The sequence below is a fragment of the Myotis nattereri genome (assembly GCF_964212035.1).
Source record: "Myotis nattereri genome assembly, chromosome: 2".
NCBI lineage: Eukaryota > Metazoa > Chordata > Mammalia > Chiroptera > Vespertilionidae > Myotis > Myotis nattereri.
In genome coordinates, this window is record NC_138076.1 from 58550626 (window position 1) to 58570894 (window position 20269).

General features: G+C 35.2%; 1 protein-coding gene across 5 annotated transcripts in view; it reads left to right on the plus strand.

Annotated features, from left to right (window-relative positions):
- MYCBP2 (MYC binding protein 2) overlaps positions 1-20269 on the plus strand; it is a 310493-nt gene that overhangs the window by 179369 nt on the left and 110855 nt on the right. For all 5 annotated transcript variants that reach the window (XM_081083308.1, XM_081083309.1, XM_081083312.1 and 2 more), the window contains exons 38-46: positions 574-716; positions 2911-3011; positions 3714-3932; positions 7719-7944; positions 9637-9755; positions 10352-10439; positions 13148-13197; positions 15532-15704; positions 18232-18376. In XM_081083308.1, the coding sequence (XP_080939434.1) occupies positions 574-716; positions 2911-3011; positions 3714-3932; positions 7719-7944; positions 9637-9755; positions 10352-10439; positions 13148-13197; positions 15532-15704; positions 18232-18376 (1264 nt within the window). The remainder of the gene's footprint in view (positions 1-573; positions 717-2910; positions 3012-3713; positions 3933-7718; positions 7945-9636; positions 9756-10351; positions 10440-13147; positions 13198-15531; positions 15705-18231; positions 18377-20269) is intronic.

The following is a 20269-nucleotide window of genomic DNA, read 5'->3' on the forward strand; positions in this document are numbered from 1 at the left end:
TGTGTTGCCCTCCTACAGTCAGTTCTCCACAGCACAGCCAGAGTGATCTACTGGAAATGTAAATCATTTCAAGTTCTGCCCTTGCTCAAAATCCTCTCATAAATTTCCATCCCCATTGAAGTATAAAATGTAAAGTTGTTATTTGGCATACTCATTTCACATGATCTAACTTTCTCATCTTGTCACTTGTTCTCCTTTCATTCCAGATATCCTTATCTGCATTCTGGTCCTTGAACTCACCAATCTTGTTCCTTTCTGAAATTGTATCTTCCTGTTCCTTTTGCCTGAATACTTTTCCCTCAGAATTTTTTAAAATACATAATTCAGGCCTTTATTTAATAGCAATTTTAAAATAGACTGTCCTTGATCTTATTTAAAATAACTTTATATCATATGTTCTTTTTTTTTTTTGATGCCCTGTTACTCCTTGAAATTATATAATTACCTACTTACTTTTTTAAATTTTAACTTTTTAAACTATATATGAGGAACTCTGATTTAGATATGATTCCTAGAGTTAGGTCATGTTTTGCCTACCATGTAAAATAATCTAATGTGTTATTCATGTTCTAGGAGTGAATTTGATGGAGATTTACAGTCCCAACTTCTGAGTAAAGCCAATGAGGAAGATAAAAACTGTAGCAGAGCTCTCTCTGTGGTAAGCACCGTTGTTCGAGCTGCAAAAGACCTTTTGCACAGAGCTCTTGCTGTGGATGGTAAGACTTTTACTTTCTTAATAATCATCATATTAGGTTAATTATGCACAGTTACTGAAGAGGAACCATCTGGTAGACTTCCAGAGTGTTTTATTCATTGTAGACCTACACATACACATACAATCATTTTGGATCAGTCATACACTTCATACAGCATGGCAGACTTTTTTAGAATGTTCAAAAGCCTGGTAATTATTATTTTCTTAAACTAGTAAAAGAAAAACTCTTGATTAAACTGAGTGTTTACTTTATCTTTTCATAGTCAAAAAGCATTTTGTTTTCTCCTTTAGACCAATTTTTCTTCCTATATGTGTTATTTCCAGTAATGTTATTGACATTTACCCAAAGTCTGAGTAACCCTAGACATTTCCCCTAATTCATCTGTCTAAATTGAGCTTTATGAGTTCTCCCACCGGAAACTCCAGTTTGTATTCTCCATTCTGTCTGTTCTCTCCTAGTTCAGGGTGCCATGGTGCAAGCATATGTCCTCTTTTTTATGGGTGGATCACAACCTAATAATCTCACTGCCACCTTTCCCTTATTCCCTGTCTAGTTATTGAGGCCTCTTCCTCACTGGCAATAGAGTTATATTTACAGAAACATTCACTGTTACCCACCCCACCTTGCTGTTACTATAACTTGTTCCTAAGCCTATTTGCATATCAAAATTACCTGAGAAACATGCTAAAAATGAAGAATATTTGGCCCATTCAAATGATGGGTTTCGGCTGGGCTAGGGATCTGTATCCTATCCTACCTAATAAAAGAGAAAGATGCAAATTGACTGTACCTTCATGACACCCACCAGCCAATCAGGAGTGGGTATGCAAATTAACCCACAAAGATGGATGGTTAATTTGCATACACAGACACCGAGAGGCCAGGGGAGGGGTGGGATGCTTGTGTCATCGCCATGGCAACGATGCAGGAGTTCCGCACCAACCCAGCCGCTCCGGGCCTCTGGGCAGCGTGGAAAGGCAAAAAGGCAGCTTCGGGTTGGAGCGAAGGCGGTGCTGGCAGCTAGGGGAAGGAAGGCCCATTCTGCACGAATCTTCGTGCATTGGGCCTCTGGTCCTATTATAATAAAAGGCTAATATGCAAATTGACTGAACAGCGGAACGGCCGGTTGCTATGACACAAACTGACCACAAGGGGGCAGAAGCTCAACGCAGGAACTGCTCCCTGGTGGTCACTGTGCTCCCACAGGGGCATGCCACTCATCCAGAAGCCCTGAGCTGGGCTCACAGCTGGTGAGCACAGGGGCAGTGGCAGGAGCCTCTCCTGCCTCCATGGTAGCACCAAGGATGTCTGACTGCCGGCTTAGGTCCTCTTTCCCTGGGGAACAGGCCTAAGTTATCAGTTGGACATCCCCCAAGGGCTCCTGGGCTGCGAGAGGGCACAGGCTTGGCTGAGGGACAAACCCCACCCCCACCCCACCCCCACCCCCCAGTGCATGAATTTCGTGCACTGGGCCTCTAGTTTTTAAATAAGCACCTAGCCTATTCGGATGCAATAGCTGACTTAAAAACAAGTATTTTGGAATAATTGATTGGCTTTCAACATAAAAGTCTTTATAATGTAGACTCAGTTTATCTTTCAGCACCATGTTCATGGGTAGAAATGAGTAAAATGTCCATCAGCAAAGTGCTTTTCATGGGAAAACAGAAGGCATTATATCTTAACAGCAAACATTTTTGGAGTGCTTAATATGTATAGGAATTGTTCTAAGTATTTTAGTTATATTAACTCACTTAAACTTTGTAACTTCATATAAGGGGAGTACTGTTAGTATCCTTTTTTACAGGTGATTACTGAGGCATATACAGATTAAGTAATTTGCCTAATGTCACAAAAAGCCAGGTGTGATACCAAGATTAGTGGTTTAAAATCATGACTATTACTCTAGGTTTTAATCCTGGCTCTATCATTTTACAGATGTGTGATTTTGGGCAAGGTACTTAAAACTTAAACACTATGTGCCTTGGTTTCCCTTCTAAAAAGTAGGGATAATAAAAGTTTCTTATTGATTGAGATAATACATGTAAATAAAGCCCTTACAATAGTGTCAGGTCCTAATAAGCACTCGTCGACATCAACTATAATTTTGCTTAAAATAATAAAATATAAATTTAGTACAGCATATATTCATTACAGTGAAATTACTTTCTAATTATAGTTTTAATACCCTTTTTAGCTGATGACATTCCAGAACTGCTTAGCTCTTCCAGTCTGTTTTCCATGCTGCTTCCCCTTATTATAGCCTACATAGGACCAGTAGCTGCTGCTATTCCCAAGGTATGTAATTTAATTTTATAACTTTGAATCTTTTTTTAAACGAAATCATTTTTTTAGACTTTGTTGTATCCTTTCTTTAAGAATATTTTAATCTTTGAAGTACCTGGATTACAGGTAACAACCAGAGATAGACATGTTAATTGATAGAAATTATTAAATCTCTTTGTGTTACTGGTATTGTTTACTGCATTGTTATGCTTACTTATTGGCTTTATATTTGAAAAATTTGGGAATAGGAAATATATTTTAGAAATATGGCATGTAAGGAAAGCTTAAGTTAACTGAGATTTTTAAATTTATGAGATAGATGCCAAATTTCCATTTTGAATAAAAATAGCCAGTATAAAAGGAGAGGAGTATTTTTTAAATTGTGAAATTGTCAAGACAAGGAAGAAATTATAAACTATTGATGCTTTGCCATAATTATTGAGTGAAACTTAGTTTACTGTAGATCACAAAAAGGCAAAAGTATTTAAAAATACAGACTAATTTATCTTCGTATAACATTTAAGACATCTATGATAAATCTTTTTTTATCATTGAACAAATTTCTTGTTAAACAAACACTTAGCTAGAAGAAACTCTAGATGGGAATTCTTAATAATAAGAATAACCAATAATTATAATAATTAATAATTTCAAAGCAACTTTCACATTTATTATCTCATTTAATCTTTTCTTTTATATATGTAAATGTACTAGGTTGCTGTAGAAGTCTTTGGCCTTGTCCAACAGCTGCTTCCCTCAGTTGCCATTTTGAATCAGAAGTATGCTCCTCCTGCGTTCAATCCTAATCAGTCAACTGATAGCACCACAGGAAACCAGCCCGAACAAGGCCTCTCTGCTTGTACAACCTCTAATCACTATGCTGTCATAGAGAGTGAACACCCCTATAAACCTGCATGTGTGATGCACTACAAGGTAGGCACCGATTTTTAGGGAGAGTTTAAAACTTGGTTTGATGTTCTATAATGATATCTTAAAGGATACTTAGCCTCTGCTCAGAAGTGTAACTTCTATAGTATTTAAACATAGAGAATCACAAGGTAATTAGGCATTGTCAGATACACAAAAGAATGGAATTTTTATCACTAAATAGCAGTTTTGCAGGGTTTATAAGAGTCATTCTCATAGTTTTTACAAGTACAGTGCAGTATATAATGCTTAACTGCATATTATATATTTTAATAGTAGATATAACCATTAAAACTTAAAAAGCATACTTTTGGAACTAAAATTATTTGTACTACAGCCTCCGCTCTCACAATTTATATACATAATGTAGGATTTAAAGTACTCTATTAATGGGAGGTTAAAAGTTTACTGCTGTTGCCAGAAAAAGTATTTATACAGATTAATGGATGAACTACACCTTTTTAATAGTACAAATCAACCTCTTCATGTTCCTTTCTTTTTTTAATCCTCATCTGAGGATATTTTTCCCTTGATTTTCAGACAGAGTGGAAGGGAGGGAGAAGGAGGAAAGAGAGAGAGAGAGAAACATCAGTGTGAAAGAAATACATTGATTGGTTGCCTTCCACACATGCCCAGACCAGGGCTGGGGATTGAACCCGTAACTGAGGTATATGCCCTTGACTGAAATTGAACCTACGACTCTTCAGTCCTCAGGCTGACACTCTAACCATTGAGAAAACTGGCCATGGCCCTCTTCATGTTTCTTAACCATTCTTTGTGGGTGGCCTGTTTGCTTTTTAAAGTGTAAATAAAAGTGCCTAGGTTAAAAAAGAAAAAGTACTCTTTTGTACATAATGTAAAAAATACATATGAAACATTTATAAATATAATATAGAGTATTCAAAATCTTTATTTCTTGCTTTTTAAATTGTATCATGTAAATTGAAGAGAATTGAATTATAAGTTTGTTTTATGTGTTTATAAAGTATTTAGCTTTTTATTGTAGACTATGGTAAACATAAAATGACAAACTGGTACAGTTACCTCATTTTATCCATCATCCTAGATTCAACAGTTAATTATCACCTCTTGGCCTAACCTATTCCATTTATTTTCTGCCCATTTTGTTCTTTCCTAAATTGTTTTAAAGCACAACCATGGATATTTCATTATGTATCTTTAAAACATGAGGACCCATAAAAAATAGCCATATTATCACACTAAAAAACTAATAGTTCCTTTCTAACACCAAATATGCATATTTTAATTATTTGAATTACAATCCAAATAAGATCCACACATTGTGATTGGTTCTATCTCTTAAGTTCATAGGTTTCCCTCCATCTCTCTTTTTTTGTTTCCTTGAATTTTATTTAAGAAATTATATCATATGTCTTTGTTGGATAGGAGCCTCTAGCTTGCTTCCTGCGTTCATTAGACACCCTGTTGTCATTCATAGCATTCTTTCTCTCTGGTATGATAAGATGTTCTAGGATCATTTTATACATTTCTTGCCTCATATCTGAAATCAGCCATTTTTTTTCAAAGTGCCCTGGTTCCTTTTAAGGGTGATGGGTATTTAAAAGCCGAAATCTAGCACTAGAGATGCTCATTTCTCCTGGGTTGGTCATTGTTTTTAAGTATTTATAGTGCCATAACTAATACATACACTCACACATAAACACATGTTTATACACACAGGCAATTGTTATTTTATATATGTATATGTTTATATATTTCTATACAAATTTATGTAGTCATCATTTAAAAATATACAATATGTGTATATGTATATACACTTATTTTCCTTCTTTATTTAAAAATGGTAGCACAATATATTTACTATTTTGTACTTTGTTTTTTTAACAATGTGTATAGAAATCTCCCTATATCCATTTAAAGAGATTTTTTAAAAAGTTTATTCATTCAGTCTTATGGGTGTGTGCATTCAAGGTGTTTTTAGTATTTTGCTTTTTTTTTTCCTTTTGCAATGAATAATTTGTGTATATGTTTGGGTGGTTTTTTTTCATGTTGTTGGAAGCATATCTTCAAAGTAAATTTTAGAAGTGGGATTGCTGGGTTAAACAAATGTAAAATGAGGAACCTTGTGTTTCATAGATCTGGGATAGCTGATTCAGAGTGTGAATGCATATATAGTTTTTCTAGTTGTGGATAAATTCCCTTACACAGAGGTTTATACTGTCTGTGTCCCTCCCCCCCCCGCACCCCCCCAACCCCAACAATGAATGAGAGTACTTGTTTTTTCAAGGCCTCCCTTAACACAGAGTATGTGCTTAAATTTGGGGCTGTTTGCCAATATAATGGGAGAAATGATATCTCAGTTGAGTTTTAATTTACATATATGTTATTATGAACAAAGTTGAACTTTTAATTTAAATGGATAATTTTAAAAATCCTTTACTAAAAATGTTTGCCTTAGTTCTAGGTAATTTTTTAGATTAATATTATACTTAAGAAATAGTTAAGGCTCATTTTATACTCTACAACCAATTCATAGTTTACTATTTCACATGGACCTACTTAACTGTAATTTGACTACCATGACAGAATTCTCTCTGTGGTGAGGTGACCAAAGCTTATAAGTGGCCTTAAAAATACATGTAATTCTGTGCCATTATAAACTCATATATACAGTAAAACTCCAAGTTAGGTAAATATAAAAATCTAGGTTTTTACCATGTGCGTAAGTTCTGTGTGTGTGTGTTTACTAGTATATTTTCATAATATATGAAGGTTTTTTCCTAATGAAAAGAAGCATTTGTAATAGATACTGTGAATGCTAGATAACTTAAAAGTGACTAAAACCTTACATTTTAGTAATTTATTCATTTTCCATTAAATCTTTATATTTTATAGGTAAAATCTTATTTTAATTTATCTACTTATATTCCTTAAATGTATACTTACTGAAATGGAAAATTTATTAAATAAGTAAACTATTCCATAAAAACTCATATAGCTGAATGTTTACGGATATTAAGTAGCTTTGTAATGTTTTTTATGATATCAATGTGTATTTACAAATATTATTAATGTTTTTTTAATCTTTATTGTTCAGATTATTACAGTTGTTCCTCTTTTTTACCCCCATAGCTCCCCTCCACCCAGTTCCCACCCCACCCTCTGCCCTTACCCCCCCCCACTGTCCTTGTCCATAGGTGTACAATTTTTTTCCCAGTCTCTTCCCGCACCCCCCACACCCCTTTCCTCCCTAGAATTGTCAGTCCACTCCCTTTCTATGCCCCTGATTTTATTATAGTCACCAGTTTATTCTGTTCATCAGATTTTTTATTCACTTGATTTTTAGATTCACTTGTTGATAGATATGTATTGTTCATAATTTTTATCTTTACCTTTTTCTTCTTCTTTCTCTTCTTAAAGAATACCTTTCACATTTCATATTATACTGACTTGGTGGTGATGAACTCCTTTAGTTTTGCTTTTTCTTATCTGTGAAGCTCTTTATCAGACCTTTAATTCTGAATGATAGCTTTGCTGGGTAAAGTAATCTTGGTTGTAGGTTCTATGTAATGTCAACCAAATATTAGGTAGAGAGCAATAAGTATTGCAAGTGGGGAGTAGGAACAGTTTATATTGAACATTAATAACTTGAGTTCTTATATTAATCTACTTTATTAGTTTTCTACGTAAAAATCATTTTTTAAATGTTGAAAACATCGTCTTTGAAGTATGATGTCCTGTTTTAAAGTGAGAATGCAAAATCTAATTCTTCTTAACAAATGCAAGTGTCCTGTTGCCTGCTGACCTCAGGTGACATTTCCAGAGTGTGTACGGTGGATGACCATCGAGTTTGACCCTCAGTGTGGTACTGCACAATCAGAAGATGTCCTACGTTTGTTGATTCCAGTCAGAACTATTCAGAATTCAGGATATGGACCAAAATTGACATCTATGCACGAAAATCTTAATTCCTGGATTGAATTAAAGAAATTTTCAGGATCTTCTGGGTGGCCTACTATGGTTTTAGTGTTGCCAGGTAAGTTATATTTTTTTCTCTTCTGTTTAATATGGTAAAATATATACATTTATGGTAATTATGATTAGTACAGATAAATCAATAAAAATGTTTATTTAAGTTTTAAAAGAATTTCTTCAAGACCTACTATGTATCTGGATTACAGTGGAAAGGTAAGGAAAAATGGATAAGGAGTGGCATATCATGACCAAGTTTTAGAAGAGAGAATGTTAGCTTGATTGGAGCAGAGGCTTAATATTGAGGGCGTGCTGTTTATAATTGAGATCAAACTATAGACAAAGTGGATTAGATCTTTTTTCCCAGTAAGTGTCCTGTTGCCTGCTGACCTCAGGTGGCATTACTCAAGAACTTACTAGAATTCCTTTCTTTCAAAAAATTGGTGAACCATGTAGCCTACAAAGCTATTGTTTTGTTTTTTGAATACTTTTATTGATTTCAGAGAGGAAAGAAGAGGAAGAGAGAGATAGAAACATCAATGATGAGAGAGAATCATTGACTGGCTGCCTCCTGCATCCTCCACAGTGGGGATCGAATCTGCAACCCTGAATGTGCCCTGGCCAGGAATCAAACTGTCACCTCCTGGTACATAGGTTGGCGTCCAGCCACTGGGCAAAGCCATCACTTATAGTTCTTAAAACGTATGAGTGTGTGTGTGTGTGTGTGTGTGTGTGTGTGTGTGAGAGAGAGAGAGAGAGAGAGAGAGAGAGAGAGAGAGAGAGAGAGAGAGAGAGAAACCTTTGTTATTGCTATTGCTGGTGTTTTTCTTTAAAAGAAAGTTTGTTTTTAAAAGTATATGTAGTCTATTGTGTTTTTAACCAGCTAACTATAACTACTCGTATAATCCCTCAAACTAATAACCAGTTTGAATTCAGAAGCTTTTTTTCTTCTAATCAGACCTGTTTTGTTTGTGAAGACATCCGACTAAGTCAAATGCGAGGGTATTGAATAACTCAGTTTAGTAATTGACAGATAATTGATTACTCATGTAACTTAAAGGTAGGATGTTTGATTAAGGAGAATTTGATCATAAAGAAAAATAACAGTTCACTTGGGTGGTTCCATTATTTCTAGGGTTGTTTTAGCACAGGTTTATTCAAGTAAATACAGGAACCCTTCCAAAATGACTAGGTTTTTATTTTATTTATTTCTTTTTTAAATATACTCCGTTGATTTCCCACAGAGAGGAAGGGAGAGGGACAGAGAGCCAGAAACATCGATGAGAGAGAAATACCAATCAGCTGCCTCCTGCGCATTCCCCACTGGGTATGTGCCCGCAACCAAGGCACATGCCCCTGGTTGGAATCGAACCCGGGACCCCTGGGTCCGCAGGCCGAAGCTTTATCCACTGAGCCAAACCGGTCAGGGCATGACTAGGTTTTTAGAATCTGATTGGCATTGCTACCAGTCCTGGGGTGGATAAAAGATACAAGTTGAGCCCAACCAGTATGGCTCTGTGGTTGAGCATCGACCTATGAACCAGGAGCTTACAGTTTGATTCCCAGTCAGGGTACAGGCCTGAGTTGGGGTTCAATCCCCAATAGGGGGAGAGCAGGAGGCAACCAATCAATGATTCTCATCATTGATGTTTCTCTCTCTCCCTCTCCCTTCCTCTCTGAAATCAATAAAAAAATATATTTTAAGAAAGTAAAAGTTGTTTCAGATTTTGAATTCAATGTTACCTTTTTTTCTTAGGAAATGAGGCCCTTTTTTCATTGGAGACTGCATCAGATTATGTGAAAGATGACAAAGCTTCTTTCTATGGTTTCAAATGTTTTGCAATTGGGTATGAATTTAGCCCTGGACCTGATGAGGTAAGAATGAATTATCTCATTCTGTTAAGGAAGATTATGTTTCTGTGGCTCCTATTGACTTAAATTTATTTGTAGCCTATATTTAAGAAGTCTGAAGTGTATTTTAAGCTAGATTATATACGTTAAAATAGTTTGTATTCTGTGCAGTAATCTGTTTTTGCTACTTTTAATACATGAAGAGATTGGAGTCTGTGCAACATGACCCAGCCTTTGACAACTTAGTATAGTTGCACCTGTTCCAAACTAGCTCAGGTGTTTATACCTTTTTGAGTAAATAATTGAACTTGTTAGTAACTCTTCTGAATGTTTTAATTCATACAGTAAAATATAATCAAGGTGAAAAATGATCATGTTTCCTCAAAGAAAACGAAAAATTCTTTGGGTGATGAACCTGGGGGCCCAAACTTTATAACCAGCATAAGACATAAAATTTAACCTCTTTCACTCTTAATTTAGCCATTTGCTAGCTAATGACATGCAGTGTCATTCCTTCCAGTTTCAAAAGTTATGCTGAATGCAAGTCACATTTGTTGATTATCCACATTATATTTCAAACATTTTTTTAAAACAGCTGATACGTTTTTGCAATTCTACAGGGAGTCATTCAGTTGGAAAAAGAATTAGCCAACCTTGGTGGAGTTTGTGCAGCAGCTTTGATGAAAAAGGATCTAGCACTTCCTATTGGTAAGTCTAGTCAAATACTAGGTGTTTGTTTATGATTTTTTTAATTTTAGGAATAGAATATGTGTATTATAGAACATTCTGAAAATTGATAAATAGATTGGCAAATGACTTTTATAGTCACACACACTCATGAGCAATAACTGCTTAATATATTGATAGTTGGGGATTTTTAAAATGGAGTCTAGAGACTGAGGCGTATTCTCTAGTCCAGTGATGGCAAACCTATAACACGCGTGTCAGAGGTGACACACAAACTCATTTTTTTGGTTGATTTTTCTTTGTTAAATGGCATTTAAATATGTAAAATAAATATCAGAAATATAAGTCTTTGTTTTACTGTGGTTGCAAATATCAAAAAATTTCTATATGTGACACGGCACCAGAGTTAAGTTAGGGTTTTTCAAAATGCTGACAGGCCGAGCTCAAAAGGTTCGCCTAGTCTTTTAAATACACTCACTCACTCACTCACACACACACACACACACACACATCCTCCCTCATGCATATACATGCTTTGTGCCAGGCACTGGTTTAGGCACTAGATACATAGTATGAAACCAAAAGTTTGACCTATTTTTTAAATATTCTAGTGGACATACCAAGTGGACAATTGGAACTCGTCTGGAGTTCGGGGAACCAGTCAATGCAAATGTCATTTAAACATAGTTGATACTTAAACACTTGGGGCCATATGAAAGATGATTAGGAAGAGAATGCAAATGAGAAAGAAAGATAAAAGCCCAGGATCAAAGCTGGGACTTTCCAAAACTTCAGAGGTAGACAGAATAGAAAAAAGAAACTGCAACAAAGATTGGGAAGGAACAGTAGCCAATGTGGTAGGAGTAAAACCCAGAGAGTGGGATTTTCTCAAGCTGCTGATAAGTCAATTAAAATCTTTCCTTGATTGATAAATTTGCTGCTTATATACTCAGTAAGAAATACATCATTAAGCCCTGGCCTGTGTGGCTCAGTTGGTTGGGCATTGTCCTATCACTGAAGAGTTGCTGGTTTGATTCCAGATTAGGGCATATGCCTGGATTGCAGGCTCAATCCAAGTAGGGGGCATGCAGGAAGCAGCTAATCAATATTTCACTCTTGCATCAGTGTTTTTCTCTCTCCTCCACCCCTCTCCTTTACTCTCTCTAAAAATAAAAATAACTATATTTTTTTAAAGAAATGTATCAGTCAAATGAGAAAGAGAGATAAGCCCTTTTAAAGTTCAGTGAGAGAATAGAAAGTCAGGAAGGGGAGTCAGGCTGAACATGGATAGCTCTTTGGAAGAGTTTTCATGATAGCAGAACAGAGAAATGAGGCCGTGGCAGAAATGGTACCTCCTTCTAAGGTGCAAATATGTATGATATGTAAGTAGACTTAAAATCAAGGTGGCTAAGATAAAAATAAAGTTAAAAATATTTACTAATTCTATGATGTTTATACATAATTTAGCATTTTATCTCATAGTATTTGGGGAATAAAAGGTATTATTATTTGATTTCCCTAGTGCTCATCTCCAAAAGTTTATATGTATCTCTTCCATCAGGGACTACCCTTCCTACTTGATCCTTCCTTTCTTCCCTTCACTTTCTCTACTTTCGTCTTCTCTATTTCCTTTCTCCTTCAGCTCCCTTGTTCCTACTTAATATTGATATATATGTGAGGAAATGAGAAATCTTATGTTCTGTTCATATGAGGAAAATTAGTACAATGTCTTTGGAGGCTATGTGTCAATAACTGTTCAAGTTTTACATGCTTATAGTTTTTGATGTAGCAATTTTTTATACATACTTGTACAAGTGCTCAAAAATATATGTTGTAAGATAGATTAATGTAATAATACTGGTGATTGTACTATGTCTAAGTAACCAAAATGCGTATCGTTGGAAACTGGTTAAGTAAGTAATGTTACAGCCATGCATTGAAATGTATGCAGCTGTTAAAAAACAACAAAAAAGTATGTCCTAACCAAGAAAGATGTCCAAATTGTATTAACCGAGAAAAGCAAGTTGAAGGGTCCCATTTTTGCCAACATTATCTTATGTATGTTATTTATTATATATATGTAAGTTGACACATACATATATACATTTATTATTTGCAACAAAATCTCTATATCAATACATAAGAAACTGTTGATACTATTTATGTTTGGGAGGGGGCTAGTAGCAGAATTATTCTGTACCTTAATATAATTTGAATATTTTCCTTTAAACATGTACTACTTCAGTAGTAAGAATATATACATTGTACTATCAAAGAAAATTCAATAAATATGTTCTATATTAAGTAATAAAAGAGAAAATGACTAGAGGATGCAATCACTATCTCTGTTTTCCTGCAAGTTACTATTGTTTACTAAAAGTATATCTCTTTTATAAGACAACCAAAATAAAAAGGCTCAGATTCTGAATAATTAGTTTCCTTATATTTTTTTGTAAAAAAGTAAGTACTCAAAATTACAAATTTATATGCATAAATATAGTGTAAATCTTTTATACATCACTCAATGGATGCATTTTGAGTATTATTTTGAGAATTATAGCTTGTATTCACACTGAAAATTTATAATGTAAACCACTGAGATTTATCCAGAATGATAATAATTCCTTTCCTTCTGGGATATTAGAATTGTGAACAAAGTATAAAGAATGCAAAAGACTGGAAAATTAAGTATTGCTTTATTTTAGTAAAACTTTTTATTTATACAGCAGGTAATGAATTAGAGGAAGATCTTGAAATTCTTGAAGAGGCTGCATTACAGGTATTGCCCCAAACATTATATGGATAAATTTTGTACATTAATGTAAAACCAATCTATTCACTTAGATCAACCCTATTTTTCTTGAAAATAGGACTCATTCATTAAACACTTCATGCTATTCATTGGCAGTTATAAAGATAAATAACTTATAATTGTCCCCCTTGATGAGAGAGACTATGTGAGCCCTTGCTTTACTGCATAATGGGTTTAATTCCACAGTGAGACATAAATCCTTTGGGAGAAAGAAGCCCTCCCAAGTGCCAAGGGTCTCAGGGAAGGCATTGCAGAGCTGTGGGCATGTGAAATGGGTCCTGAAAGTTTTATTAACCACTTAGAAAAGGAGGAAATGAGGTGTTGGTAATTTAAATAATATCTGCAGAACACTCTCAAATTTACAGTATCTATTTTTGCAGTTTTACTTTGAGGTCAGTATTATCTCTTGTATTTTAAAATTACAATAACTGAAGTTCAGAAAGTTATACAACTTGTCTAAGAATTCAGCTAATTGGGAAAAAGAGCCTAGCATTTAGGTCTTCTAATACCTACAACTAGTGGTTAGTTATATTGTATTTCCTGAGATAAACTTATCACAACAGTAATAAAAACAAACATTTATTTGATCTTAATTTTATCAAGTACTATTTCAAACATTTTGCATATTTTTAACTCATTTAGCCTTCAACAACCATATGAATTACTCTTATTTCCATTTACAGAGAAGAAAACTGAAGCAGGGAGAACTTAAATAATTTTTAGGCATCAGACAGCTAATGAGCAACTGGGCTAGAATTTGACCTCTGGCAGTTTGGTGATAAAGTGCATAACTTTGATCACTATGCTTTAATCACAGAGAGTCATGGTGTCCTCATAATCTTAAAAAAAAAAATAGCTTTTTTTATAAAAAAGAAGTTAAATCTTAGTATATTAATATACAAAAATAAAAATCAATTTAATAAAAATTTAATAAACACAGTATTCTAGTTAAGGAGAACCATCAAAGAGTTCATATATTATTCATAATTATAGGGATTATTATTTATAAAATATCATTTAGGCCAGATATAAATAGATCTTTATTGTACTGTGATTCAACAACAACAAAAAATGATGTCCAAAATTGCCCACCTTTGACGCATATAAAGTAGTTGTGATGGTGGTCTAACATATTAAACAACTTCTACTTCTTAGGCAAAGCAGTGTGCATTTTATTTGTGTTATTTAATTTAACTTTTATAATAACCACAAAAAAGAAATATTATTTGGTCACCAGTTTATAAATTTTACAGATTTAGGAAGGTCTATAACTTGTTAGCTCACGAGCGCACAGCTATAACTTGTCCAAAGTCAGGATTCAAACTCAAGTCTGTTTGATTTTAAAGATTATGATTTTTGAAATTGCACAGATTTTATTTTATTTTTTATAAAATATATTTTATTGATTTTCCACAGAGAGGAAGGGAGAGAGATAGAGAGCTAGAAACATCAATGAGAGAGAAACATCGATCAGCTGCCTCCCGCACATCTCCCACTGGGGATGTGCCCGCAACCCAGGTACATGCCCCCGACCGGAATCGAACCTGGGACCCCTCAGTCCACAGGCCGACGCTCTATCCACTGAGCCAAACCGGCTTCGTCATTTTGCATAGATTTTAGAATGCAAAAGTTAACATTGTATAAATTAGATAGTACTAGAAGTATAATCCTTTTCCATGAAAAATGTTTTGTTTTGAAATTTATAGTATAGTCATTAAAAAAGTTTCTAGAGTTTTCAGCGTTGAAAGCAGGTCTTCCCAAAACATAGGCTTGCTTGTCAGATAGGTGAGAACTAAAATTTCAGTTTTATCTGCCTCTTTCTTTACTTCAGCCAGGTTTAGACAGACTACTGCAATTTATATGCCACCACAGTAAAGCTTCCATCCACTTTTTGCCCAAGTCTAGACCGTGGTACCCACCCATCCAAGACAGCAGACACAATCTACACATGACAGCTGCCAATAATGGCGAGACAAAAAGAAAGAGACTTCCACAGCTGCCTACAGGGGGGAGCCATGGCCCTGACAAATGGGGATGTAGCATGTAGAGGGCTAGAATGGAAGGAGGAGATAACACCGTTTCAACTGACATGCAGAGCTCCTAAGTCACTTTTTTGTGGAAGGAGATTGAAAGTATTTTTTCATATTTTTTCCTCATGGAAGATGTCTACTATATAGGCTAAAGGAATACGGGGAGAAAATGATTTCCCCAAAAAGGCCTAGCAAAATTTGTTTGCAAGTTCAAAAATTCATGTATTTAAAGTTTTATATTTTAAAATAAATGTTCTCTTTTATCCAACAGGTGTGCAAAACCCATTCTGGTATTCTTGGAAAGGGGTTAGCTCTTTCTCATTCACCAACTATATTAGAGGCACTTGAAGGAAACTTACCACTACAAATCCAAAGCAATGAACAGTCCTTCCTGGATGATTTTATTGCTTGTGTTCCAGGCTCAAGTGGTGGAAGGCTTGCAAGGTAATATACTTTAAGTACTACGATTACTTTCTTTCAGGGCTTGTCTCAGTTGAAAGGGGAATCATTAGGATGTAAAAATGCTACCTAAAATAGTCATATTTTTGTGTTTTGAACCTATTGAAACATAAAATGGTAGTTAATATTTCAAAATATTTTTTAAATATATGATAGTTCTTAGTTGATTATCTTAAAGTTTTTCATATATGAACTTTTATTTTAAAAATATGTGGAATATGTGGTGTAATTGAGAAGTGTTGTGTTTTGGATAGTGACATTTAATAATTCACTAAACTAAGTTTATCACTATATTTTATTTTAATGATATTTTTTCAAATCTACACCTAATAGAAGTATAAATTTATAATTAAAATCAAATCATTTGAGATTGTAGAGTTCTCATTTTTGTTTTGTTTTTTAAGCTAAAGAAAAAAATATTTTTCAATATGGAAACCTAACTTAGTTCTGATTTTAACTTTTCCACGGGGCTTGGTTGGAAAGTCTGTAGGGAGAAATCGCCGAAAGGTCGAGGGCCCCTAGTGCAGTGATGGCGAACCTATGACACGCGTGTCAGAGGTGACACGCGAACTCATTTTTTTGGTTGATTTTTCTTTGTTAAATGGCATTTAAATATAAAAAATAAATATCAAAAATATAAGTCTTGGTTTTACTATGGTTGCAAATATCAAAAAATTTCTATATGTGACACGGCACCAGAGTTAAGTTAGGGTTTTCCAAAATGCTGAGAGGCCGAGCTCAAAAGGTTCGCCATCACTGCCCTAGGGGGACCTTGCCAAAGGCAGTAGCCCTTCCCTTGCCTTTTCCAAACAAGTCTGAGCCCCTCGGTGTTTTACTGGAATCTTTGTTTCGTCTTTAGATGTCCTTGCTTAAAGGACACTGCAGATATATGTGTTTTCTCAAGGATGCTTACCCTGCTGATAGTACCTAGAAGTTAATTTTAGTTTAAGCTGTTGTTACAATAAAAGCCTAAGGAGGTAGGCGAACAGGGCTGTTTGGTTTCTCAAGCCAAGCAGTTCCTTAGTCCTCTCTTTCACAGAAACGTGTGTCAGAGTAATCATTGATCCGTTGCTCAGGGTCTGCCTGTCAGCCCTGGCAAGGAGGCTCTGGCTCCTGGCAATCCCCATGGAACTGGGCATTGGCAAGTTTACAAGGATATATTGGGACGTCTGTACTTGGTAAGGCCAGGGGGCAATTAACAGCAGGTTAATCATAGTCTAAGATGCCCACTCACGTATTTACTTAGTCATTATTTGATGAAGTCAATAACTTTTGGATGGATTTTTAATCCCTGTGAGTCACCTATGATGTGAAGGTGACCATAGGTAATTAACAAGGCAACAGGTGACAAATGACAGTGACTTACAAGGAGGAGAAAGTCCTGTCCCCAATGTCTTGGTTTCATAAACAGAGAAAATATTTTGAGAAAGTTAGAACTGGTGATACAGAAGATGCCAAGAGAGAACATCACTTTGTAAACCTCATTGTGACTGATGCAGCTTTAGAAAATGCAAACTTTTATCATCTTTGTGGCATTAGTAGAACTAGAGACTCAAGACTAAAGAACTATAAGCTGTTGCCCTTTGTGTTGGAAGCAATCAGACTACTCTAGTCACTCTCCCAGAGAGGTACAAGGGCCAATCTGAAGCTAGTGATGTGGATATTTAGGAAGAGGGCTGTGGTAATAAACCCTAGCTCACAGGGATTGATGCCGAGGTAGCTCAAATTTAGGGAGAACCAAGCACCTGCTTGGGAAGGCAAAGCAAGAACACACGTGAGAGACCCCTAGTCCTGGAGCTCAGGATGTCCATGGCTGAGATTCTCTCCTCCTCTGGCCTTCGCTGGAAGCAGTGTCCTGGGTGGCCTGTTGATGGCACAAGTCTGGTGGGCTTGCCTGCTTTGCAGTCTCAGAATATTGCATGGATGAGACAGCAGTTGCCAAGTCAGACTCCAGGGGTAGAGTAGCTTAGGAGGTTTCCTATAGAAAGGCCACTAACCAGGCAAGCCACCAGGAGGCCACAGGAGAACCAGCTTGTATTTTGCCAAGAACCATTTATCTGTGCCTTAGTCCATCATGGCTGAATAGCTAATCTGTGCCTGATGCCAGAAGATTACACATCTGCCTCAGATTAAATCCCAGGTGGGGGGGGGAGTGGGAGCGTATAAGGCATTTACCCTTCCCAGAAAGTTGCTGCCAGGTAGTAATGAAAAAGTAGTTTCAGGATTTCCAAAATAAAACAGCTTATTTGAAAAATTTTTGATAGAGAAATGATAGATTTGCAGTGCAGGTCACACTGTAAAGTGGCTGTAAATCCCCTGGGGATCTTGTTTAAATGCAGATTCTGGCTCAGCATGTCTGGGTCAGGCCTGACGTGCTACACTTTAACAAGCTCCCAAAGTGATGCTGCTACTAGTGATCCCAGGCCACTGCTGGGTTAATTTCAGGTTAATCATTGAAGATATTGATGACTTTTTTATTTGTTTGTTTGCTTGTTTTTTTCATTACTGCTAGGTGGCTTCAGCCAGATTCCTATGCAGATCCTCAGAAAACATCTTTGATCCTGAATAAGGATGATATTCGTTGTGGTTGGCCTACCACCATAACTGTTCAAACAAAAGACCAGTATGGGGATGTGGTGCATGTTCCCAATATGAAGGTAATTATATCAAAATTAAAGTAGTGGACATCTATGCACTGATTGTGACTAATAAAATTTTAGAAATGGTAAGTGTCTAGAAGCCATTTACCAGACCTTTACATATATATAATGGAGGAAGCAAAAAAAAAAAATTTGTTTATATTATTAGCATCTGATTTTCCAAGTTATATGTTTTTTTGTTTTTTACATTTTGCTGAGTGCTATCGTGATGTAAAGGAAGGATAACAGAAGTGTCCTTAATAAAGAGTGCCAGGCACATAGAAGGAAGGCCCTCAATGCATAATGATAGAATTAATCAATAAAAGAAGACATTGTAAAATTTTATGAGTGTATATATATTTTTTAATATATTTTATTGATTTTTTACATAGAAGAAGGGAGAGAGATAGACAGTTAGAAACATCGATGAGAGAGAAACATCGATCAGCTGTCTCCTGCAACCTCCCACTGGGGATGTGCCTGCAACTGAGGTACATGCCCTTTACCAGAATCAAACCTGGGACCCCTCAGTCCGCAGGCTGATGCTCTATCCACTGAGCCAAACCGGTCAGGGCTGTATATATTTTTTAAAACTCAAATACATTCTGCATTCTGTGCTATTGAATAAACATTGAAAATATAATAGTGATACTTATTAAATAAATTAGAAATAAATGAATTTGGATTGTAAAAGAATGAAGAATATAAATAATCATGTGCTGTATTGATGAATATAGTTCTTTGGATACCTTTTCCCCAAGACATTAATTAATAAAGACATTTAGACTATATTGTAATGTATAAAGTTAAGTCCTATGTGATATAATCTATTAATGTAAATATTTCATTTTAAACTTTTATTATATTTCTGAGAAGAATCAATATTGAATGAAAATTTGTATAGGCAAACCCCAGCTGCCCCCACACCTCACTCAAAGTTACTGTATTACAAAGTGATTTGGTTGTTTGAAGTGTAGCATTTATCAGTCCACAAAATCCCTTTTAATTACATGGCAGATAATTTTACCTAAATATTACTTTTAGTAGAACTATTACAACTACTTGGTATATTCTTTCTTTGATTTATATCACAAAGAAGTACAATACCAGTGGAACCTTTTACCTGACTCATAGTAAAAAAGACAAGAGCCATATGGTTCACATGTATGAAGACCAAAGAATAAAACTGTATGGGAAAGTATTTCAACCTGATACTAAACAAAAAGCAGGCTTTACCAGTGTCTTTTAAAGTTTTGACAATGACTCACACCATTAGGATTTGCACCAGGTCCCAAACATACATATATACGATGGAATATTATATGCTCTTATTTATATACAACATATATAATGCATATTTACACAATATGTTGCACTATGGTTGTTTTCTATTTGACTTTTTTATGGAAGGTAATGCCCCATCAAAATGATTTCATGGCCACTGTGAATTACTCTATGGAATGGAAAAAGAAAATTATAAGGAAAAAAATTGCAAAGAAAAAAAAATAATCCTGATAGTGACACAGACACACAAAAAAGATGCTTGAGGAAAGAATTTTTACCAAAATACAATACACATTAATATATTGAGGGGAGACTGTATTATTCACTGATGAATTTCTCACCTAAGTATATGTAGTGAGTTGTTAAAATCCCGTCTTTGAGCCCACAATAAGTTCCTTATTTGTATGACTACATTGTAATAACATTTTCCAGGTCAGCATAACATTTTAATGTTCATATTGTTATGTGTATAGAATTTCTTTCGTTGTAGTTGTATTGTTTTGTTTCCTCCTTCGTACCTTTTATTGTATTTTATTCCATTTCGGTATCTGGGTTATTATATCTTACATTTCAAAATCAGACTTTATGCTTTTATCTTTTGCTGTCTTCCTTTTTGGTTTCTTTTTT